This window comes from Fundulus heteroclitus, chromosome 1, assembly GCF_011125445.2.
Source record: "Fundulus heteroclitus isolate FHET01 chromosome 1, MU-UCD_Fhet_4.1, whole genome shotgun sequence".
Classification (NCBI taxonomy): Eukaryota; Metazoa; Chordata; class Actinopteri; order Cyprinodontiformes; family Fundulidae; genus Fundulus; species Fundulus heteroclitus.
The window spans coordinates 25,878,771-25,903,848 of NC_046361.1; the positions used below are offsets into that span (position 1 = coordinate 25,878,771).

Consider the following 25,078-nt stretch of genomic DNA (forward strand, 5'->3'; position numbering starts at 1 on the left):
GTTGCTAAGTATTTCAAAGTTCTCTTGTCAGATGAAAGTAAAATTTGCGTTTTATTTGGCAATCAAGGTCTCAGACTCTGGAGGAAGAATGGAGAGACACAGAAGTTGCTTGAAGTTCAGGGGGAAGTTCCCACAGACAGTGAGGATTTGGGGTGCATTGTCACCTGCTGGTGTTGGTACAATGTGTTTTCTGACGTCCACACTCAACACAGGTTGATCATCACCTCCATTCCAGATAAATGCTTGAAATATTTCACCCTATTTGTAATAATATAAATGAGCGACAAAAATATAGAACTTTTTCACAATATTTACATTTTTAAGATGTACCTGTATGTAATCATGTGTTCCATTTTTACTCAGAAGTAAGAATGGTCAAGTTTAGAAATATATGGTAAAAAGAATGCATATTTTATTCTGAAATGTGTATCGGAAGAAACAAAAAACTGAAATGAATTGACCTTTAGATGAATTTTACAATTATGGCAAAATACATCTGTCAAAAACAATTTGAAAAACAAAGTCAAAAAACAAATTGAATGCATTAAAGAAGAAGTAGTGGTTTTGTTTCAATTTGAGGTTTGATATAAAGAAAAAGGAGAGACAAATAACTGTTTCCCCCATTTGTGAACAGGGGAGGTATTTTTTTGAAAGAGAGTTTAAAAACACGCATAATCATAAGGACACACCAGCAAAACCTTAATGAAATCCAGAACCTACTCCTACTGCCATTCACTTTAAATTATCAATAAAATGCAATTCCTAAAATATAAACATCTCTACAATGTAGTTCCGAGCAACCGATCCAATGCATTAGAAGTCTTAAATGTTCAAGAAGACTTCTTGGTGCCGCTCCTGGCATTCTGCTGCATGATAATGAACTCCAGGATAAGTTTGGCTGTCCGACAAGGCTTTTCCATCACCACAGAGTGACCGCAGCTGTCCAGCAAGTCCACTCTGCATCCAGGCACCAGCTCTGCAATGACTGTAGCTCCAGAGACATCCACCACCTGAACAAGTATGCAAATATTACATATAGTTTCGGCTACTCAAACCTTTTTCACAGTGAAATCAGTAGGGAAACTTGTGAAAAACTTATCTAAACCTTTTTAAAGCTTAGATAAGGTTTGGTAGCAGACGCTGCCTGCAGTCACAAGTGTATCTAAAGAGACTTTGCCATCGAACATCGTAGTTACCTGATCTTGCTTGCCCCAAATCACTTGTAAAGGCGAGGTTATGAGATGCAAATGCTCATGTAAGGCATATCTTGATTTATCACCGATGATCTCCATGAATACTAACAAAAAATAAGTGCCGTTTTATTAGTTCAATATATTCATCGTGCTAAAAATGTTTCCAACATCAATGAACTAACCTTCTTCGTAAAATGCGTTGTGAGGTTCTCGGACGTCAACCAGTCCTTGAAGGATCTAAACATTGTAACAACAAAGCTATGAGCATCCACAAAATGGGGCAATCGTTTTTTGTTTTTTTTTAATGACTGTCGCCCAGTCTTGGTTTACAGAGAGTTAAATTCACTTTCATGTGTGGACCTGACCTGCTGGGGAATTTTGAAGCGAACATGAGAACAGAGTCTGAACATGTCCTCCATCTCGTCCGGTGTGGTTGGGATCAAAGGGATGTTCAGCGTGAAGTTGCTGTGTTCCAGGTCTTGAAGGTGATTGTCAAACTTGGTCTCACATTGGTGTCTTATTCCTAAAGGTTGAAACCAGCGTCTTACTGATTAGAAATGCACTCTTTCACAGTTGGCCATGTTACAACCCCCTTATTTTGTCGTATATTTCATTGGGATTTTATGTGATAAAGCAGCACAGTAGTGCATGTTTTTGAAGTGGATGTGAAATGATGCATGATTCCCCAGTTCTTATGAAATCACTAATCACTAATTATAAAAATCTGAAATGCTCGAGGTCAGTCCCCTGATCTAAAGCCTTGTCTCAACCACGTTTTACTGCAATTACAGTTTCAAGACAATTTGAGTATGCCTCCATAATCCTTTTGCCACTAGTCTGAAATTTTTGCTCATTCTTCATTTCTAAATAGCCCAAGCTCTGTCAGATTGGATAAAGTGTCCCTGAGCATTAATTTTCAAGTCTCCAACATGCTCTGACTGAAATATTCCTTTGCTTTTTTCCTCTGTTCTGGCTGGATGTTTAGGGTTGTCTTTCAGTTTTAAGGTCAAAGATAGAGTCGGCTATTTCTCTGGAAGTTTTCCCAATGTCCCTTTTTGAATAACTGTGCATGCCCAAGACCGCCTTACCTGCTCTTCCACTCCTTAGAGGGATTGTGTGAAGCAAATCTCCCAAATCCATTCTGGTCTGATTTCATTCTAGATCTTCATCTTCTCATAAACTTGCTTCTTGCGACTCTCAGCCATGTTCAAAGTATACAGTAAGAGTAGCAGAGCTACATTCCATGGCTAGCTCCTGCTACTGCTCCTTGACATTTCATGGGGTCAGCAGTAAAGGCCCCCACTTGCACGGACGTCCGCACGGGGTCGGCGCATAGTCAAGGAGGACTATGCGCCACCAGCAACCAGAAACTAAGAAAGGAAGTGTATGCAAACTGTCGTTACGTGAGCGTGACAGAATGATTGGCATATGGGACAAACAATAGATAAGGTGATATCCCCAGAACTTGAGGGACAAAGGGGGGTGACGGCAGGACTATGGCTACATCCAAATACCTTAGTAATAGCTGCTAGCTGCTGTTCCTAGCTTCTGTTCCTTGACCTTTCACGGGGTCAACAGCAAGAACTCTATTGTGGGGAGAAAAGGAGCTTCGGACTGCTGTGCCGAATTCAGACAGCCTTTATCTCAGACGTCATTACGTGACGGAAACTCACATGGATGATTTTAGTCAAATCCGGGCCTACAACCTTCCGAAAATGAACGACAAAGTAAGCTCTCTCTTCTCTCCGGACATTTTCGTTGATTTCCGTGAGGGGGCCGTGCTGATACATTGTGTCATGCAAAGGATTGTGGGATACCTTAAGGCTTCTTGGCGCCAGTAAGGGACATTGTGGGGTTCTTAGGTAAAAATAGCTGTGGTAGGAAACATACAGGCTTACAGGAAGGACCATTTTACCCAGTATAACAAAAAAGTGTTTCTGAACAGGATTCCCAACTATAGCTTTAACCTCCACCCTCTCCTCAAGGCTTTTGCAGCTTTATATGGGTTTTTCTTTTGGATTACCCTATATTTTGCCTAAAATCCAACCAGCTTCCCAGTCTCGTGTGAAAAAGGCATAATACTGCTGCCGCCACCAGTTTTAGTCTACTCTGACCAGAGCACTCTCTTCCTCATTGTTATTTTGTCATGGCTTGTGGCAAATGACAGAGGAGACATCTTATGGCTTTCTTAGAACAATTCAGCTATCTTGCTGCTCTACCTTATAGATTTGCAGGGTGAGAAAAGTAATTATACAATCAAAATATTCTACAACCTCAGCTGTGTATCTCTGAAGTTACCATGACAGGATGACCATGTCTAGGTTTACATTTGTGCCATTTTGGGTTGAACAGCGCTCTGTGTGATGATCAAAGGTTGGGACTTTGCTCTATAATCTAACTCTGCTTAAAACTTCACAACTTTCCCACTCACCTGTCTGCTGTGTTCCCTGGTCTTCATGATGCTCTTTGTTCACTAATATTCTCTAATATCTCTCTGTGGCCTTCCGAAAACACCTGCATTTATACCAAGGATTAAATGATATCTAAGTTACTTGTTAAAGGCAGTTGGTGACATTCATGAAGAGTTTTTGAAAATAATGTATCCTTTTCTTTTCACCTCACAAATACACACTCCTTTTGTACTGGGTTGTCACATAAAAGCCCAATGAAATAGACTGAGGTTTGTGGTTGTAACATGACCAAATGTGGACAGGTTCAAGAGTTACGAATGATTTTGCAGATCACTGTATGAAGACATAAAGACACCAACTGACCGTCGGGACAGATGAGAGTAATGCTGCAGATTTCAGAGGGATAGCAGGCTGCATAAACCCCAGCAACGTTTCCCCCCATGGCGGTTCCCACCAGATGGAACGCTTTTCTGTTCAAGTGAATGTTTCCCACAAACTAACAAGTGTAAGAGAAGGACAGATTTCAAATGAAAAGATTTAAACTACTAAGAAATACAACCGTACATTCTATTTCCAAAGGCCCTTGCTCTGAGTACCTGATGGATCCTTCTGACCTGCCCCTGAATGGAGTAATCCTCCGTGTTGGTGCGTGTCGTCCCCTCGTGGCCAGGCATGTCCACACACACGATGTGCAAGTGTTTTGGTAAATACTGCAAAAACGGAAAACATACATAAATGTACACAAAGAGATATTCACAAAGAGATATTCTCTAATAACGAGTTAATGAACATTTTCTCTCGTGTTGCATTTCTAAAAGCAAATTTTAAAATAAATACATTTAGTTTTACCCCTTGTTTCTTAATGTAACGGGTTGCAAAGGACTTTTACGGTTACTTTTATGAATAAATAGAACTAAAAACATGACCTAAGAGTTGGATAATTAAAGTGATTTAAAAAAGGTGAAATTGTCTTTTATCATAACTTGTCTTCATATTATTCAATAAGCTTTTCATTTGATGTATGTTCTCCTCTGTGTTTGATTATTATAGAAGATTTCCCTTAAACAAGATGAACTTTTCAGGCCTTTAAATTTACTGAAATAATAATTTGCAGTTTGTCTGACCTTGACAACAGTCAGCCACATGTCTTTGTGAGCAGAGAAGCCATGAAGCATCAGGATGGAGGGTCTCATCCCAGGCTTTCCTCTGTAGGAATAACAGAAGCGATAACCTCCGCAGTCTGCATAGCGAACCTGTAGGCCCAAAGTCCTTCTCCAGTACCTAAAAACAGACACATGCATTAGATCAGGATATTGCTTGAATGCACACATTGTTGATTTTGAACCCCCTTTGATAATATCAAAGCACAATCTTTTATTCAATCATAAATGCAAGATTTAAAGACAGGTCTTTATTAAAGATGGGAACCTGAAATAAGGAAATTTTGTCTTCTCAATGACTATAGTTGACAACATTTTTCAGTTACATTTTCTAAATGAGTATTTTGTATTTTGAATACTTTTAGACGCTTGAGTGTGTAGGCATTTTTTGGGAAATAAATTTCTAGAATGAATTTATTCAGTAGATTAACATTTACACATTTAGTTAACTAGCAATTGGCAGAATTCAATTGAAGAAAAATGTATTGATGGTGGCTCTCAGTATAACTGCTGAGTTGCTTTTATACTGTCCTAATTATCTAAACACTATACTGCTCTGTCCTGGGATGTTTAGATCCAATCTGTAAACTAAAACAACGACAAAAAAAAAAAAAAAAAATCACTTATCTATCAGTCACAACTCAAGCAGCTTTTCTATTGCTTTTATTTATGTACAATGTACAGGGAGGTTTGCAAGCCCCAACTTGCTGCTAATGATTTATCCCGGCCTAGAATCTAAATTATTTCCCACTGATTTCCTTAATTTTAAATGGTTAAGAGACAACAGAAGGAAGGGCTGGTCCAGCACCCCATATGTAAAAAGGGCCACTGAGCAGCATGTTCATGTCATAGGGTTTTTTGTTTTTGTGGCTCCCCCAATGATGGTATGATTTGCATCCTGCTTCCAGAGCAGAACCAACCCGTTCTACCTTGAAGAGTTTCTAAAAGAGTTCCTGGACAGCTGAAAAGTAGCTCAAAATTCCTCAAAAAGTTAGTATGATATAAATAACAAATAATAATAAAAAATAAATCTAGGTAAAAAAGTACAAATCAGGAGATCCCATGGTACTTTAAAAGTTTTATTTTCCTGCAAACATCATGCAAATACAGCCACTCAATGAGCATCATTTTGAAGTAAAAAGCAAACAATTTCCACTGATACATCATCTTTTGTGTTGATATCTTTCTTGGAAGATCCTCATTGGTTCATGTCTTATGATTCCACCTCTTGAAACAATATAATAAAAACACAGATATTTTTTTTAACACAAACCCACCTGTTCTTTGATATGAAAGTGTTTTCTGGTAACTTCAGAATTACATTTCAAACCCATCAGATATCCTTAAACTCTGGTTGTTAACCTAAGGATCAATTCATGCCAATGTTACGTGTTTAGTTACAAATTTGTCCTGTCACTACTTATTTTTTTTAGATCAAGGTCAAATCAGTGCATCTACTTATATTTTAAGTCTTCAAAATAAAACAGAACTCTTCAAAAGTAATCATGTTGTCACATTACAACCCCAAGATTAAATGTGTTTTATTTGTTTTTTATGGGATGTATCAAAGAAAGTAACATAATAATTGTGTAGTCCAAGGTAGACAAATTATTATCATTTTTATTTATGCAAATAACAACTTCATACCCTCTGAGAACCACTTTTTGCAGGAGCTACTGTTACCATCCGTGTGTGTTTTTATTTGGATTTAGGTTCGGATTTTGATCGCTTCTGAGTTCTGTATTATTGTTTAAAAGGTCTTGCCATAATCAGGTCATTTCCTTGTATTTGTTAATGCTAGAAAGGTGTTTTCAGTGCCATTCTCCACTCTCACCTCAGTATATTTTCATTGTTCTTTGCTGGTTCATCTCCTCCACACTGCTCAATTCTGCTATAATCTACCCTGTAATTCCACCTTCCATTGTCTTCCCTTCATGTTCTTAATCGTCCCAGGAGTGTGTTAAAAAGCAAAACTCCTGTCACATAATGATTTCTAGGCTTTTATTGAGATAGCAATCACTGAAGTATCTACTCACACCATTAGTACCTTAACATGGCAAAAATGTGCGCACTATGCTCGTTGTTACATACTGCATCTGGAGCTATGATGTGCACGTCAGGGTTCCTTGCTGAACTGAAGCTTGGAACGTTCTTGGTTTTAAATTATTTAAATAGAAATGTTTAATAAAGGATTACATGATTAAAGGAAAATAAGTTATGTAAGCATGATTTAGCTTCAATGATTGATTGGAATAGAGCCATATGTAAAAAATGTGATTCAAAATACTGCAGGATGACACGTAAATTCAATTAACAAAACTTAGCAAAGGAGGGGTGAACGGGACATTTACAACACAGGCACTCATTAATTGGTGTTACTGATATTATAATTTCATGAATGGCAAGGTACTTTACCAGTAATATACTTGAATGAGTACAGATGGCCAGAGAAAGAAGGAAGCCAGAAAAACCAAGATGGGAATCGCCAGTGTTGCTCCAGCAATAAAGAACAGGTTCACCACATCCAGCTCAGCTGCCATGGCTGCCCTAAAAATCCAGAAAACTGATGGAATGTAAACATCATTAATAAATAGAGAGGAAACTGTCTATTTCATAACATGCATTTTCCGAGAGGCAACAGACTTACTTTTCATGAACTGTCCTTCTTCTGTTACACAAAGGCGCATGAAAATGCTGTTTCAGTCCTTCTGTTGTCTAGGTGTAAAATACTGAAATAGAGTTCGTCTGTGACTGGAGTTTTGGATAAAAACTGTCACAGAGGAGTGTTCTGTTAGCTTTGTCAGATTATGTTTGCTCTGGTGAAACTCATTGATTATCACTCATCATTAGGGGAAACAGGGCCACAACATGATTCAGTCAATCTTTTAAAGCGAACGCACAGCCTTCACTTTGCCTTTGAATCATCACAGGCCGTACAAAGAATAATTTACAACTGAGACTTGAAAAAAATATGCATCAAAGGCTTTTCTAAGGATTGTTGCAGGAGAATTTAGTACTGTAGCTATCAGGCAAAACACATACGCAGAGTATGAATAAGGTGAAAAGCAATAAAAATAAAAACAAATATAACCTAAATGAAATGGTCTAAATAAAAGTAATGTTTTCCTGCTGAACTATAATTAAAAACTATTAAAAACAAAATTTAAACGGGAGATTAACATTGTGAGATGCCCCTGTGGACAGTAGGTTTTTCACAGTCTTGGATCTCCACCAAAAAAATAAAAATCTGGTTTTGACTCTGGATCAGGTATGATGGTACAAAAGGTATTGCATTTAAATATTATGGTGCAAATTAATAATATGATGCCATACTACTGAGAGCTTAAAAAACAACCAATGAAACCTTAAACAAGATCTTGAAAATGTCAGGAGGTCAGCACAGAAGCTTAAAAATACAAAGTAGAAATTAAGACGAATACTGTAATAGAGTTTACTACACCAAAAAGTCATTTTTTTCAGTGTTGGGAGGCCAGAAAAGATGTGACCTCTGTTTGATTTGACATTTTTAACATTTCTTTGATGCTTTGGTGACGACTGATTTAGGCAAAGAGATTGCAGTAATCTAAACGGGGGTGTGAATAGGAACCTGTTCTCAATGCAGAATTATGTCTTTTTTTTTTTGTTTTGGTTCAGATTAAGAAACGTTGCTTGCAGCCACATTTATGGCAGTTCCTACAAGAGCCAAGCCACCTCTGATGCAACACATGAAGTCAGATGTGGGAGAAGTTTGCTGACATGCACATTTATTTCCGTATTTAGCAATATGTCTGGTTTTATACTTCTTATATTGAATGTTATAGCTTGTAAAACAAAATGTATGTCAGCATCACTTTTTTACCTATTGTTATACAGTATAATAAAAAACAAACAACTGACAGGAAATAAATGTAGCGCCATTCTGAATATTACTGAAATATATATATATTTTATTATTTAACCCTAAAAAGAAGGATGTTATGTGCTATTAACTTGATGTTATATAACAATAATGTACAACCAAAGAAGTACAATGTTTTTTATTTAAAAAATAGAAATTAAAATCTACTTTGTATCTTTAAAGATTAAATTCTTTTTACTCTTTTATTGTTTGTAAATACATAGGTAATGTGATCTAACCTTATTGTCAGCGCTTTTATTAAAACACTAACTTGTACATAATTCAGTTTAGCAATGTATTCACAAGCTCAGAGTTTACCACTGGGTGTCATGATGGAGGCAGACTGCGCAGCAGATGGGTTTGATGGCATTTTAAACAGAGAGCCACTGACAGTGATACGGCATTTCTTCTGTTTCAGGTGATTGAGCATCTGCGAAGAAATGGCGCCGATTTGTGACGCATCTGTAGACCTGTATTTCAGATTTTCTGTTAGAAGGGAAAAGCAGAACAGATCATCGAAGCCTTAAAACACCGCCCCCTGAGCTGATGATGACTCAGCATGATGGCAGAGGCGGCACTCCCATCGTTGCCCAGTACAAACGACGTCATCGTATCCGCCATGTTGTGAGTGGCAGAAAGTTTAGTTAACTTATTTAAAATTCTTTAGAGATAGACGTAAAACCTTTAATTCTTGTTTATCACGATTAGACTTTTTTAAAATCCTAATAGGCCTACTAATAACAATGCTAATGTAAAAGTAATAGTAATAAAAGTTATAATAGTATATGATAATAATGACCATTATTTTTATTAAATGTCATTTTAAACGATTCACCACTTTTGCTCCTCATTCACCAATTACATTTGGTACTATATTTACCTAGGGCATTGTTTCTGGGAAATGTTAAATATATGAAAATCCCTTAAACCAGCCAATAATTTCATTGATTCAATTTTAGTCATATCAACTAAACAGTATTTAGTTTATCTATCTTATTGTACCAAATAAATCTATTTAAGAAGTAAATGTAAAACCCCATCCATCTTGTTTGTCGCAAGTACATTATGTGATGCTAAAATAAATAATCAGTAAAAATTTCATTGTCAGTAAAAAAAAATACTATGATAAAACATACAGAAAGAAATACATATTATTAAAGCATTGTGTTTTAACAAAAATGAGGCCCACAATATGTTGGCGAAAATGTACAATCTCCATGCATATACTGTGTTTATTCTTCTATCTCTGTGTTGGTGTGTGCATAAAGATGAAAGCATGTGTAACTATTTGATTGGTTGGAAGTTGTTTTTTTTCTCTCCTAATTGTTTGCTTGTATAAAGATATGCATCTAAAGAGAATACAGCACTGGCAAAATTATGGAAGGATAGTTGTGATACTAACAGTAAAAATGTACGAAATACAATTTTTTCATTGTCATATATTTTAGAATTTCAAGAACGAGTTTACCCAAATTTGTAAATTTTCACAAGGTTTTGAAAGTAAACCCACGGGATGAGTTTAATAAAATACAAAGTATTGACTACTTTCAAATGGAGATGCCACAACTCAATATCAGCACAAAAGACCCTTTAAACTGCGTTTTTGTTGTTATTTTAAATGCAGGTCAGCATGTGACTGCATGGCAAAACCCCGACTGAATGCAATGTAGAGCTGTCATTCTGCTGGATCTCCCCTCCAATACACATGACCTACATACAAAGTAGAGCAGAAGAAATGGACATGTTAACTGTGCAGAGGGACTCGCCCTGCCTCGGAACGATTCTCACATTTTGGTTTATATGGGACAAAGGGTGCTGGCCTAAACCTGTTTATGAGTCACATCCACAGTAGTGTCTTTAATCTCCTAACACATTCTGCTGCTTGTCGTGTTGTATCCTGAGAGGGATTCCTGACACTGCAAATTCAGCAGAACAGAAATGAGAGGGCTAGTGCAGGAAAATGAACCAGTATCGTGTTGGGAAATATACTACATCCTCTCTCAAAGAGGAACAGGCAGTAGGTTAAACGGCCTGAGGGGCGGGACACCTTTTTTCATGCTGTCAGCAGAAAGGTCGGCACCAATAAATTCGGATTAGTTATTAGACTGAGAATGTCATCAGCAAGTGACCAGTGACATTTGCTGACAGATTAACCAGACAATTAGAAATAAAAAAGTGGGAGGTGTGATTTCACATCTGTCCACACAACTTTCACACCAAGACAGATGATCAAAATACCCTTTGTGCCGCACCCTAATTCCCTTAAAGGGATAGACCAGCAATTTACGCAATTCTGTGTGATGGAAAACTAACACCACATATAAAGGGCAGTGAAACATGGTGGTGGCTGCGTTATGCAGTGGGGATGCTTTAATTCAGCAGGAACCGGCAATGTGGTCAGAGCTGAGGGGACGATGGATGGCGCTAAATACTGGGCAGTCCTGGAAGAAAATCGGAATGCTAAACACTTGAGACTGTGGCGGCGTTCATTTCAACCAACAACCCTGCCAGGGATGATCAGATAAAGCATATTCATGTGTTAGGATAACCCAGTTAAGGTCCAGACATAAATCCAATTTAGAATTTGAGTTAAGACTTGAACGTTGTTTTTGTCTGGTGTTCTCACTCCGATTTGACTGAGTTTGAGCTATTTTACACCCAGATGGGGCAAAACTTTCACATCTCTAGATCTGCAAAGCTGGTTGAGCTACAACCACAAACACGTGCAGTGTAATTGCATTAAAGGGCGGTTCAAAAGAGCATGAAATAAGGAAGACAGAGCACATGGCATTCTTTTCAGTTACATTACACATGATTATGCCCCTCATTGCTTTGTGCTGTCCTGTTGCATAAAATCCCAATACAATACAGTAAAATTTGTAGTTGTAATGTGTTGTAGTTAGTATGAGAGAAACATTCGTACTATTCAAACCTTAAATGAATAGCCGAAAGCCAAACAAAATACACAAAAAACATTTGCAGACAGGAAACTGAGCCAAAAAAGGACTGATAACTCTAGTTGCTGCAGTTGTGTTTAATGATGCCCTCTTCAAAAAAACAAAAAACATAACCAAAAAAGGCTCATCTAAACTGTGCCTCCAGTGTTAACATCCAACACCATCAACCGACGTACCGTTCAATCTGTTTCACTCAGTGTGCACTCTATTAGGGAGCGTTAATGTGACAACTTTATTATTCTAACAATTACAAAAAAATGTGCCACGGGTAGAGAAACTCAAAGTGATCCACTTTAAATACAATTAAAGATGCCTAAATAGAATTAGTTAAATGTGGTTTAAGTTTTTACATTCATTAACACATAATCCTATGAGTCAAGATAGCAAGCCTTAGACAGCCCAACTAAATACCCATCAAATAACAGACATACACACTCACATTCTTTTAGAAACATCTCCAACCTTCTAAAATAGAGCATCTTATGAAATAAACAGTTAAATATGAGCCCACCTGATTACTAGAACAGATATGTAAGGTGGGCTAGCTCTGTTCAAATCAAATAAGGATAAACTTCTGCGTGTGTTTTGCTTTAATAAGTTTGCCCTCAGGTTCTGAAGAGCACCGCGGCCGTCACAGCTGTAAGAGCCACAGCAACCACAGGTCCCCAGGTCATCCACGGCTTCTGCAACGGGTGGGAACAGAGAGAAAAGAAACTGAGCAATGACCGACGGACACCTCCCCTAAGAGGATCCGCAGAATTCACACAGAGGGGGTTTGCAACTGAGATCAAGCACGGAGCACAGCGGATGGAAGTAGCAGGATAAGGGAAAGCTTTTTGGGCTAAAAATAGGCATCATCACAGCCAACTGGGAGGAGCAGATGTTAAGCGGTACCCATTCAGACAGAACAAACAGATGTCAGATGTTGAAAGCTGCATGGTTAGAGAGGTTAGATTTCTTAGGCGACCGTTTTCCCCTGAGGAGGGCGTTCCGGGAAAGGAGGAAAACCCAATCATGACATGCAATGATCAAAAAATATACTGATGGAGATGATAGATGTAGGCCGGCTCGGCAGGAGTAATGTGTACCTTACTACCACATTGCGCCGAGGCACCAAAACAGCAAAGCCAGGATAAGGCCGATGACTATGGCTTGAACAGGCAGCAATAGGGGTGTCTACAGAAGGGAAGGGATATTATAGTAATCAACTGCAATGGGACAGACGTCTGTGGGTGTTTAGCTTTCTTTGAAAATATGTCACTCAATCACCCTGTCTTTAACTGGTGTGTTTTACAGCTGTTTTCGTCATACGAAGCTGTCCGTGTGCCGCATTCTTCACACAGACAGATAAAAACAGCTGAGAGAATAATCCAAAGCATGCCTTCAAAACACTGATTGGTAATTGGATACATTTTTCCCAATTGCTGTTTATTTGTTTTGGCTTGCTGTTGTTAACACTGGCAATACATATCAGAAGAATAAACTGCTGCTGGAGTCCGGCCCAGGTTCAGGATACCTAATCATTCATCTCAAAATTACATACTTCTTTTTTGTGTTCTCAATCCACTGGTTGTTGGTTTTTTGAACATTTAAATTTCCAGTAAGAATGGCAGTCAATTTACTCTGAATATGCAGCTTATACTGAACTCTGATCTAGCTTTATACATGGAAGCAACCAGTAAGGGGATGGATGGATGGATGGATGGATGGATGGATGGATGGATGGATGGATGGATGGATGGATGGATGGATGGATGGATGGATGGATAAGAGACGAATGAATGGATGAATGTGGATTTATGAATGGATGGATGAATGGATGAATGGATGAATAGATATTGATTTATGGATGAATTTGGATGGATGGACGGACGGATGGATGGACAGACAGATGGATGGACGGATGGATGGATTGATATTGATTTATGGATTGATGTGGATTTATGAATGTGGATTCATGGACGGACGGATGGACGGACAGATGGATGGATGGATGATGGATTGATGGATGGATGGATTGATACTGATTTATGGATGAGTGGATCTGGAATTAAAGGATTCATGGATGGATTCATGGACGGATGTGAATTGATGGATGGATGGATGGATGGATGGATGGATGGATGGATGGATGGATGGATGGATGGATGGATGGATGGATGGACGGATGGATGGATGTGGATTCCTGGATGGATGAATGGATGTTGGTTCATGGATGGATGGATGGACGGACCGACGGACAGATGGATGGATGTGGATATATGGATAGATAGATGGATAGATGGATGAAGAGAATATTGATTCATGGATGGATGATGGATGGATGGATGGATGGATGGATGGATGGATGGATGGATGGATGGATGGATAGATGGATGAAGTGAATGTTGATTCATGGATGGATGGTTGGATGGACAAATGAATGGATGAAGTGGATGTGGTTTAATGGATAGATGGACAATGTTGAATTTAGGACATAAGGAAATAAAGTCTGGAAGGTTTTGAAAGTCTGTAAGTTTAAACGTTTACTCTGATTCCTGATTCCTTGCTCATCCACACCTTGAAAACAATCAAATCAAATTCCAGTCTTTTCTAAACTGTTTAGGAACCCTGCATGTTTTTAGACCTAAATGTGTAAATTACAAAATTAAATTAAATTAAATTTAAAAAAAATCTGTGGATGAGTGGACGGGAGGGGAACAGCAGGAATAATAAAACATTTTAGAGGAATGATACAACAGATTCATATTTTATGCTTAAGAATTGAACTACAAAAACAGTAAATATAATGTTTCAGCAAATCTGAAGCAAAGCTCGTCTACAGAAAACTAACTTCACGGAAGATGTGTTAATTCTTTTCTAAACTCAAGTACAAATTGTTATTTAAACACGTGTATTATGTTGATGTATTGTCAGTTACATATAGATAGTAGACATAGAAAGACATTGAAAAGGGTGCTTCAGGCAGGGTAGTACTCACCTTTGACCCTTTCTCCTCTAAATCCTTCATGCCGGCTTTGAAATCATCCAGTTGATCTGTAAGCACCTGTTTCTCCTGCTCGGTCTTCTCATATTTTTCCTTTAAGTCAGACAGCTCCACCTGAGCCTCCTCGTACTGCACAAAGAGAAATTTAAAAAATGGACCCTTTTGAAAAATAACTGAAGAAAAAAGATTCTGCTTTCTTCTAGGTCACTGTAAATGGAGTAAATTTAAACTTCTCCAGTTCTTAAATACTCATTCCTCCAGAGGGATGCTCTGCTAAATCTACTTTATGTTCAGCTAATCCGTGCAAGTTGAGAGCATCCATTGCAAAAGGAAGCCTTTGTTTCCTTTTTCATTCGGTGACTGAAAGCTTAGGGAGGACTTCATCTTTGTTTTCTTCTGTGCTGCAATGCCCATCCTGTATTAGTGCTACAAAAGCAAAGGATGCCGATGAAGGTATCAGGGAGTATACAACAGGGGATCCCACTCTGGCAATCTGCAGGATTTCTAAACCACATTTTGTATTTACACACACCCTGGGGGTTTGAATGACACTGTTGAAATCTTAAAAATCCTCATGACCCCTGAACACATTTTAACATGACATTCCTCTAATATAATCAAATTTAACAAACTGCCTTCAGAAGGCAAGGCAAGGCAAATTTATTTGTATAGCACATTTCAGTACAAAGACAATGCAAAGTGCTTTACATGATTAAAACGTAGGAAAATAAAAGCAGAATAAAAGCAAGTTGGAATAAAATGTAGAAACAAAATAAAACCTGGGGAAGTAGAAATTAAAAGCAAATATTAAAAGCAGTTGGAACGGTCGAAGGCAATCCTAATCTTGATTTAAAAGAAGTCAGGTTTTTGGCACATTTACAGTTTTCTGGAAGTTTGTTCCAGATAAGTGGAGCATAGGAACTAAATGCTGCTTCTCCATATCTGGTTCTGGTTCTGGTTCTGCAGAGTAGGCTGGAGCCAGAAGACCTTAGTGGTCTGGAGGGTTGATACACTGATAACAAGTCTATTATGTATTTAGGTGCTAAGACATTTAGGGATTTATAGACTAACAGAAGGATTTTAAAGTCTATTCTCTGATATCCAGGGAGCCAGTGTAAGGACTTTAGAACTGGGGTTATGTGCTCTCTTTGAAACATCACTGGGGTTTAATTCACCAGGCATTGGGAAGGTGGTCAGAGCTGAGGGAAAGATGAATGGTGCTAAATACTGGGCAGTCCTGGAAGAGAACCTGTTTGGGTTGCTTAACACTTGAGACTGTGGCGGCGTTCACTTCAACCAGCGACCCTGCCAGGGATGAGCCGATCAAAGCACATTCATGTGTTAGGATAACCCAGTTAAGGTCCGGACCTAAATCCAATTTAGTAGCCGATTTAAGACTTGAAAGTTGCTTTTGTCTGGTGTTCTCGCTCTAATTTGACTGAGTTTGAGCTATTTTATAATGAGATGGGGCAAAACTTTGAACATCTCTAGATCCGAGTTATAGGAATCAAGAATCTTTATCGTCACCACGTTTTACCGCGGTGAAATTCTCTTTGAGACAGACACTGGATCAGGATGGACACAGATAATATATACACAGTCACAGTATTTTCACCCTTTTTTTTAAATATAAATTAAGTCAGTCAGTTGACTGCACTGGCCAAACACACTTCCTGGAAATTTAAGCGTGGAAAATAGTCTTTAGAGTCTGCCAAGACTCATAAAGTCTAGGTTCCGAAAGTCTAATATCAGTCCCTTTTGAACTATGAACACTTGCAGCTGTAATTGCATGAAAGGTCGGTTCAACAAAGTATTGTTGTGCTATTGCATAATACATTTTAGCTGTAATGTGACAAAACGTAAAAAGGTCCAAGGACTATAAAGTTTTTTATTGCAGTTCACTGCATGTTAAGCTTTTGGCAAGAAGTAAAAGGTATTTATTGCCACAAGGGCTAAAATCTGCAGACATGCTTTAAGCACAGCTGTCACTGGGACATTAAGTTTTATGTTTTTAAAACAAAATGAAGCCAAGCTGGGGATTTTCTTCTTATCAACTGTTTTGCACAACATATGTCATCGTCTAAAGCCTGTCAATGAAACATTACCAGTAGCAGGGTTAAACATTTATGTCTATTATCATCATTGCCAAAGCATATTATGTTACATATAAATGCTACTTAAACTGTGAAATAACTTGTACATCTGATTAAAGATCATAGCTATAGTCGCTGACTATTCTGTACTGCTTTTCATGGAAAAGAAAAACAAAAGAATTCATCAAATTAACCATGTTTAAAACGAGTCTTCCCTTTTAATGCAAATCAACGTTGTTTTGCATTTTAAATGTTGATTCTCAGTGGAATAATTGTTCCTGTTCACCATGGGAGTCATTTGATCTGTTTTGGTTTTTAAACTAAAAATTCACTTGCTTCAATAGGTTAATCTCTCCTACTTGCTGAGAGTTGAACGAAGGAAATTCCATTAATAGTTAAAGACCCTCTGAACCTTGTGGCTGCAGCAGTTTTGGACATTAGAAATAACACTAAACTATAACAGTTTCACATTTTAATAGATCTTCTATTTCCTGAGCTCTGGAAAATATCAGCACAACGCATCAAGGCTAGACGGGATCCAAATGTTAACTCTGAAGCAGGAAGCTGAGACCATAACATGGAAATACCTCTTTCTGCAGAGCCTTGCTGCGGCTTTCTGCCTCATCCAGCTGAGTTTGCAGCTTGCTGTTATCCTGCTTTTGCTGAAGTTTTAGGGCATCCAGGCTCTTCACCAGCTCCTGCTGGGATTCCTCCAGGACTTTGAGTTTGCTGTTCAGGTCAGTGTTCTGGCCACGCAAACTACCGGAGACATAAGAAGGAAGAGAAAATGTTGGAGGACAACAGGAAGAACAGTGTTTAGGTTGGAGTTTAGCTGAAAATGATGGTGCAGCTCAAGTAAATAGGATGCAAATGTGGGGGTAAAGCTACACCTTAGGTAATATGCAGTATATCAGGGCACTGACCCGACAAGGTCCTGCTCCATCTGCTGCTGTTTCTGCAGTAACGCCTCTTTCTCACTGCGCAGTGCTGCACATTGACTCTGCACACTGGCCTTTTCTTTCTGGTGAGCCTTGAGGAGTTCCTCCTTCTCTGCCCTGAGAGAGGCACATTCGCTCTGCAGGCTGTTCTTTTCTTTCTGATGCTTATTCACCATGTCCTGTTTGTCAGATCGCAGGACAGAGCACTCTTTCTGGAGACCATTACACTCCACCTGCATAGACTGCAGCTCACTGGCTGCAAAAAGGAAAGTGGTTTACGTAATCAGGCGATCTTAGACGATGGTTTGCTTTTAATTTGCATGCAGATATTCAAAAGCACTGCAGGACATCGAAGAGGATTTCAATAAACTGGAACACCATCGAAGAGTTAATTTGTTTCAGCAACTGAAGTCATAAAGTGAAACAATATAATATGAGTACAGCTGAAAAATGTGATTATTGTGAAAAAGTTAGATTTTTTTCTAAGCATTTCAAGCCTTAAACTTCTTGTAATTGGAATGATTATGGCTTATAGATAATTAAAAACAAAAACAAAATTCAACTTGTCAGGAAATTTGAATATCATGTAAGATCAAATAAAAAAGGACGCAAGGAATGCAACATTTGTAGCCCGTGTGTAGGATTTGTCTGTGCGTAGTGGCTCTTGGTTTGCTGACTCTAGCCTCAGTCCACTCGTGGTGAAGCTCTCCCAAATTCTTAAAAAGATTTTGGCTTGACGATCAACCCTGCAGCCATCCCTGTTGCTGGTGCATCTTTTCTCGCTGCACTTTTTCCTTCCACTCAACTTTTAAAGACTTTTTCACAATATTCGAATTTCCTGTCAAAGTGAATTTTGGGTTTTTATGATCCATGATTATCAAAATTACTAGAAATAAAGGTTTGAAATATTCCACTCTACATGCAATGAATCTATATAACTTAGGCATTTTCTTTTATGAAATGAATGATTAAAAATATTGAACTTAATTTTTCTTTGCAATTTTCAGTTTTTTTTTTTTGGATACGCTTGTAGGCTTTGAATCAGCACCCTGTTAACAACAGGCTTCTGAATGGTTTACTCTCCCTGTGGAGGGTGTTATTATCAGTCTACTGGACAGATGTCAAGTCAGCAATCGTCCCCATCATTGTATAAACTATAACGTCATATTTCTATGTTAAACATTGTTTTTGTTGGTTTTATGTCATTTTAAAATTTTCTGAAAAAACAGAATTCGGGGTTTCTATGAGCTATGAACCATACGCATCAAAGCCAATGTGAATAAACAAATAAAATATGTCACAAACTGTTGTTAATCTATGTATTACAGAAGTTTCCCTTCTTCAATTTAATTACTGAAATAAATTAACGTTTTTGGTGACATTATAATGAAATAAAATGAACAAGGCTTTAATCCAACTTTGAGCTCTTTGAAAAACCTCTGAGTGTGAAATGTATTTATTCTTGAAAGAAACAAAACTCAACAAAACATGAATTTGCACGGCTTTCTACCTTGTATTTCTGCTGTTTTCTGCCACTGTTTGCTCTGCTGCTCCAGATCACGACGCAGGTCTTCAATCTCCCGCTCGTATTTGTTGGCTGTCTGACGCCACTTGTCCAGGTCCTTGGAGGCGGTTGCTAGGTTAGACTGGATGCCGGCGACGTCACGGTCCCGCTCTGCAGAGGCTGCCTCCAGGGTCCGTTTCAGCGACTTCACCTCATCTTGTGCTCTTTGTAGCTCGTCACGGGAACCGGAGGAGACATTTAACTGCTCCCTCAGAACACCCACCTCCTCTTGGAGCTGCTGCAGCTGGCCTGTCCACACCCAGGTCAGTGTTTGGAGAAGAAGAGGTGCCATTTTATGACTCTCCTTCTTTAGCAAAGCAAATCATTCCCAGTCTATAAATAAAAAATGTACCTTGGAGATGTTTGATCTGTTGTGAAGATTGGTCAGCTTGTTGTTTATGCCCTTTCCTTTCTTCTTCCAGAACACCTTTAAAATATAAATGCACATTTCAGATATTTCTGGAGCTTGCTGTAGGCGTAGGCAGGAAACCACCGTGACCCTAAATGGCTGACAAGGTATGCAGGTACGCAGCATCTGGGATACCCGATATTACCTTTTAGCTCGATGCATTTCTGCTTCTCTGTATTAGCTAGCTCCCGAGCCTCTCGAAGTTCATCATTCAAGCGCTGAATCATTTTCTCAGATTCACCAGCAGAACCCATGTTGGACCTGGTCAGATCATCTGATGATAAAAAAAAAAGTTAGAAAATATGAACTGCTGTCAAAAGAGAGAACCTCTCAGGTCAATGGACAACATTAGAAGTTTACAGGCACTTATTATCAGTATGAATGCCATATTCATGTTGGAGCATTGATTGTGCATTTCAACTGTTCTTTTTTGGGGGTGGCCTGATAGTTCAGCAAACACTTGCATTGCTTTTTAGTGGATTTTCTTAAATCGACACACCTGTATATAAAAATGATACACAGGCTCAAATATATACAACCCAGTTTTCATCAACACCACTGTGAGAAAAATAAAGCCCAGAGCATGATGCTGCCGCCACCATGCTTGACAGCTTGTCAAGTGATGGTCAACCCAAAACATTCTTCTTGGCATCCTAATCAAACAGCTTCCATCTTTTTTCTCATCTGATTGTGAAGCATTTCTCCAGAAGGCATTTAGTTTGATGATATGGCTACAAATATCAGCTGGATTTGAAGTTGTCAGTTTTGGAGCATCGACTTTTTTCTCGGTCGCCAACCTCTCAGTCCAAGAGGATAAAAACCGCCTTCCCTGTGGACAGTGAAACTTTTTGTAGTTGAGTTATTGCTGAACATTATATCCAATTACCTTTCATCGGAGAGTGACAGTTTGGCTCAGGCAGTGGTTACTTGGAGAACTGGCTGACCTTAAGGACAATGATCCCAAATGGTTTTGGAATAGATAAGATTAAGGTTCTGGAATGCTCTTCATAAAGTCCTACAACCTCAACTCTTCTGACAATAGTTGGACCCTGCCTTACAGATGAGTCTTTGCCAGAAACCAACCAATTTACATTTTGCTACAACTATTTCCTAGAAGCCTATGGAGGTCAAATATCCAGCTACAATTGTGGCAGAAGTTGTTAATGGTAATGTAAGCAATTATTAGGTTGTATGTATATATTTGAGCTTGTATATATATTTTTGAGCCTGTGTGGGTGCCTAAATTCAAACTTGAAAATCCAAGTCTTTTTTTTGTTTTGTTTTTTGCAGTTGTATCAACCCAGACTGGAAAAAGAACTGTTCAAATCCATCATTAAAAGCTCAAAATTAAATGATGTCCAAGTCTGATAGTAGAACTGCATGATGATAAATTAGTTTATTTAAAAATACAACAAGAGCAGAAGAACTGACTAAGTTAATTCAGCTGCAGGCCCAAATACTTAACCAGGGCTGCCAGATGATTTCCCAGGATATTGAAATGGGCCTATTACATAAACTAATTGCTCATCCAGAAATAGTCACAACTTAAGTGTTCTGCATTTTCCGTACAAGCTTTTAGACCAAACTGTCCGTCAGCCCAGCCTCACGCTGCTCTCTGGCACATCGACCTTGTTTATTAATAGAAGCAACCTACGAACAATACACTAAAGGAAACAGAGCTGCCAACGTTGTCATGGGTCTGTTGTGTTTCCTGGGTGGGGTGGAAACAAACTCCGCAAATGTTTCAGCTTCGCAAATTCCCCCTAATCTACCATAGCTATAAAAAAAGCGATGACCTAATCCCAGGCCGAGTGTTTGGTCGGGGCCCAAAACAAAGAGACGGGTTAGGTCAAGCTTGTGCGCCATAAATGGACCCATTGGAGGTCTTGAAGTGCCACGGACAAGTTAGAGTTGTTCATTCAAAAAATCGATGCCCCTAAACTGAACGAGGGCGAAAACAATGGCTAGGAGCTGGTGACATCCTTTGCCCAGAGCACATGACCACCCAGCTGCGTGCCAGACAAAGGAGGAGAGGGCATGTTTGCATATGTATGAGCGAGAACCAGAATGTGAGTGGGCTCCCTGTCCTGTAATAAGTCCACTGTTTGTGTGCCCTGTGTGTGAAAGACACTAGAGGGATATTTCACACGAGGGCGCAACATGTTATCTTTAGAAACATTAGCAGTTGTGTCTTTTAGTGTCACAGAATGACACCTGACAAAGCAATCATGGAATAGCCCGCGAGTAAAAATACCCGGTTCAGACTTTGGATGGGGGGGTAGCGAGCATCACACTGCCTGGAGTGACGACAGAAAAAAAAAAATGAAGGAGAAAGTCTTTTTTTAGCCCATGTGCTGAAGGCTAGAGCCATCGTGGTCCATGTTTTCCTGACGTCTCTTGCCTTCTGAGTGGCTGTTAGAGCAAACTGAATCAGAGGTGCTCTGAATGTCCACATTATTCCCTCAGAAAGAGCTGATCGGGCTGCCAGCAGTGATATTCAGTTACAGCTCCCAAATGTTCTGTCTGAAGGTGTCTCTCTCTGAAGTGACACACACGGAGGACACTGCTTGCTTTGTGCTCCTTCTCTACATAACGTGCAGTGTAGCATTACTAATTCATTCGTCATTCTAAATCGATGCACTTGCACATTTTCTCATGAATCCCCCTGCTTGTCTTAAGATGTCTTGTGTCGGACCATCGTTGCATTATCTGCAGGATCTTGTGCGCAGGTTAGCTTCCTCCTCCAACATGCTGGAACAAGAGGTCATCCTCTAAAATAAGGCCATCTACAGCATCACACACTTTAAATACGACTCACAGCTCCAAACACTGATCTTACTCATGCTACCTTAGTATTTCTTTAGCGAGGAAAGCTGCGTAAGGCGTGAGAAAAGATATTGCCAACTCATTTAGCTTGTAGGAATAAATAATAAACAGAGTCGGATTACCTTTAATCAAAGAAACGTTGTTGAGTGGATCACTCAGCTCCTTCTGATCCATTTGCTTATCTGCTAAAAAACAGTAATAAAAATCTGAATATAAATCTAAATCAAGCTGTTGTGCTGACAAACAAAACAAAATTCTTGGAGATTTGAGATCTCTTTAAGGATTAAGGCAAAAGTGCACGCTCATCTATGAGGAGGCTGGTTCTTTCTAAAAGAAACAGCGGCATAAAAATGTCCCTAAAGGACCAGATGACAAAATACATACAGATTAGACAGTGAAGAGTAAAGCTCTTTATATAATATTACCTTAGGTGATCCTGGAGCTACAGTGCTCTGTGTGCTGAGGCAACAGCAGTCCCTGACATGAAGAACTCTTCCCCAACTATCAGATTTTTTCAGACGTTGAGCCGGAGCAGTCCAAAGCAGGGGGAAAGGGGTCGACGCTGATGTGATGGAAAACATCAAACCCAACCGCTCAGCTGGATCTGGACTCCAAATGGTGATGGCGAATTAGAACTAGAAGGATTAAAATAAATACTTCGAGTGGGATCGTCCTCCTGCGCTGTGTTTTGGTAAAAAGACAGTCCTGAAAGACAGGATTTCCCCCCCCTTCATGAGTCTGAAGTCCAAAGCCCCTTCACACTGGGTCACAGATCCGTATAGGGCATCTCGGAAGCTGCAGCTGCAGACTGACACAGAGGGGTTTTGTTCAGGCTCGGGAGCAGCTCTAAAGCTGGTTGGTACTGATGTATAAACCTACAGGATGACACACAGAAGTGACTGCTACTGGAAGACCGTGCGTCATGAATGTGCAGCATCCTCCTCTGTTGTTCTGTCCTGTGTGTACCAGCGCTATAACTACAGTGCAGCAGTGTTAGATCCACATGTGATCTTTACAGAGCTGAACCATACCGTGCCAAACATGTACATGCAAGAGTATTAATAGCCTTTAAACCTACTTTACATTTTGTCACATTACATCCACAAACCTCAGTGTATTTTACTGGGATTTTAGCAGACAGATCAATTCAAAGAAGTATCTAAATGTGAACTGAAAAGAAAAGGATTCTTTAGTTCTCAATATCTGTATTTGTTGCATCCCTGAGCAATTACCTGGTAGAACCACATTTTGCTGCTGATACAGCCACAAGCCTTTAAACAAGAGAATGTTTTGCCAATTTTCCTCTGCAAAGTGGGTCAAACTCTGTCAGGTTGGACTGAGAGCTTTAAGTGTCATATTCTTAATTGGATTTTGGGTCTGGACTTTGACAGGGCCATTTGTGCACATAAAATGCTGTATCCATGCTAGCTCTGGTTGTATGTCTCGGGTTAATGTTGAAAAGCTTTAACATTAGACTAATTTAGTCTAGTGTGAGGCAGACACCATGTCTACTTTTAAGACTAAGCCTAAAACTTTCCTTTTTGACAAAGCTTATAGTTAGAGTGGCTTATGTTACCCTGAGCTATCTCTAAAGTTATGCTGCTATAGGCTTAGGCTACTGGAGGACATCAGGGCCTAATTTTCTCACTCTACTGAGTTCTACTGTTCTCCAGTTTTGCATTGCCTGTCGTCATTTCAGCTTTTAACTTTTTGTTCTCTCTCTTTTTTCTTCATAGTAGGTACACCTGGTCTGGCGTTCTGTTAGCTGTGACATCATCCAGGGAAGACAGATCATCTGCTACTACCATCTAATGTGGAACAGATTACTGGATCAATGTGTGCTTCTGTGCTTTTTGTATGTCTTGTTGTGTCTCTGCTCTGTCTTCTCTAACCCTCAGTCGGTCGAGGCAGATGACCATTCACGCTGAGCCTGGTTCTGCTGGAGGTTTTCCTTCCCGCTAATGGGGAGTTTTTCTTTCCACTGTCGCTTCATGCTTGCTCGGTATGAGGGATTGCTGCAAAGCCATGGACAATGCAGACGACTCTCCCTTCTTCAGGAGGAGTGAATGCTGCTTGTCAAGACTTTGATGCAATCAACTGGGTTCCCTTAGACTTGAAATTTTTTGACCAATCTGTATAATCTGACCCAATCTGTATAATCTGATTGAACTTGACTTTGGAAAGTGCCTTGAGATGACATGTTTCATGATTTGGCGCTATATAAATAAAATTGAATTGAATTGAAAAGTGAAACCTTGCTCCAGTTGCAAGTCATTGCTTTTCTTTCAGCACTTCTAAATATTTAGCTCTATCCATCTAGAGAGCCTGACACGGCAATCATTATTTTTGATTGTGGCGTTGTAGTGTTTTGGGTAATGAGAACAGTTTCTCTCCACACTTAACAATCCATCCATATTTTGTCATGTCCCCCTATATGGCTTGTGGTAAACCTCTGGCTTTCTTTTTGTCACTAATCCATAAAGGCCACATTTGTGAAGTGGATGACTGATGGATGTTAAAAGATTATCCCACCTGAGGCATAGATCTTTGCAGCTCCTCCAGTGTTAACGTGGATCATGTGCCTGCTTCTCTGATTAGTATTCTTCGTCCCCTTGGCGGTTCAGTTGGACAATCATGTCTAGG

General features: G+C 39.2%; 2 protein-coding genes across 5 annotated transcripts; both read right to left on the reverse strand.

Annotated features, from left to right (window-relative positions):
• Positions 1 to 396: 396 nt before the first annotated feature.
• abhd6b (abhydrolase domain containing 6, acylglycerol lipase b) lies at positions 397 to 8,229 on the reverse strand. 2 transcript variants are annotated; one of them, XM_036139011.1, is made up of 9 exons: positions 7,412 to 8,229; positions 7,180 to 7,327; positions 4,729 to 4,885; positions 4,201 to 4,314; positions 3,968 to 4,100; positions 1,559 to 1,716; positions 1,376 to 1,430; positions 1,197 to 1,297; positions 397 to 1,010 (listed from the first exon to the last, which is right to left on the reverse strand). In XM_036139011.1, exons 1-9 carry the CDS (start codon positions 7,449 to 7,451, stop codon positions 831 to 833), a joined length of 1,086 nt encoding a protein of 361 aa, XP_035994904.1. In that variant the 5' UTR covers positions 7,452 to 8,229; the 3' UTR covers positions 397 to 830. The 2 variants fall into 2 exon arrangements, with proteins under 2 accessions (XP_035994904.1, XP_021172783.2); XM_021317108.2 differs by lacking the exon at positions 7,412 to 8,229 and having other exon boundaries at positions 7,180 to 7,405.
• Positions 8,230 to 11,676: 3,447 nt separating this feature from the next.
• slmapb (sarcolemma associated protein b) lies at positions 11,677 to 23,104 on the reverse strand. 3 transcript variants are annotated; one of them, XM_036139001.1, is made up of 10 exons: positions 22,861 to 23,104; positions 22,558 to 22,620; positions 19,755 to 19,883; positions 19,553 to 19,627; positions 19,147 to 19,449; positions 17,622 to 17,892; positions 17,286 to 17,457; positions 14,600 to 14,734; positions 12,708 to 12,795; positions 11,677 to 12,302 (listed from the first exon to the last, which is right to left on the reverse strand). In XM_036139001.1, exons 2-9 carry the CDS (start codon positions 22,607 to 22,609, stop codon positions 12,712 to 12,714), a joined length of 1,221 nt encoding a protein of 406 aa, XP_035994894.1. In that variant the 5' UTR covers positions 22,610 to 22,620; positions 22,861 to 23,104; the 3' UTR covers positions 11,677 to 12,302; positions 12,708 to 12,711. The 3 variants fall into 3 exon arrangements, with proteins under 3 accessions (XP_035994894.1, XP_035994882.1, XP_035994900.1); XM_036138989.1 differs by having other exon boundaries at positions 22,558 to 22,617; positions 22,861 to 23,103; XM_036139007.1 differs by lacking the exon at positions 12,708 to 12,795 and having other exon boundaries at positions 22,558 to 22,617; positions 22,861 to 23,099.
• Between the last annotated feature and the right edge of the window lie 1,974 nt (positions 23,105 to 25,078).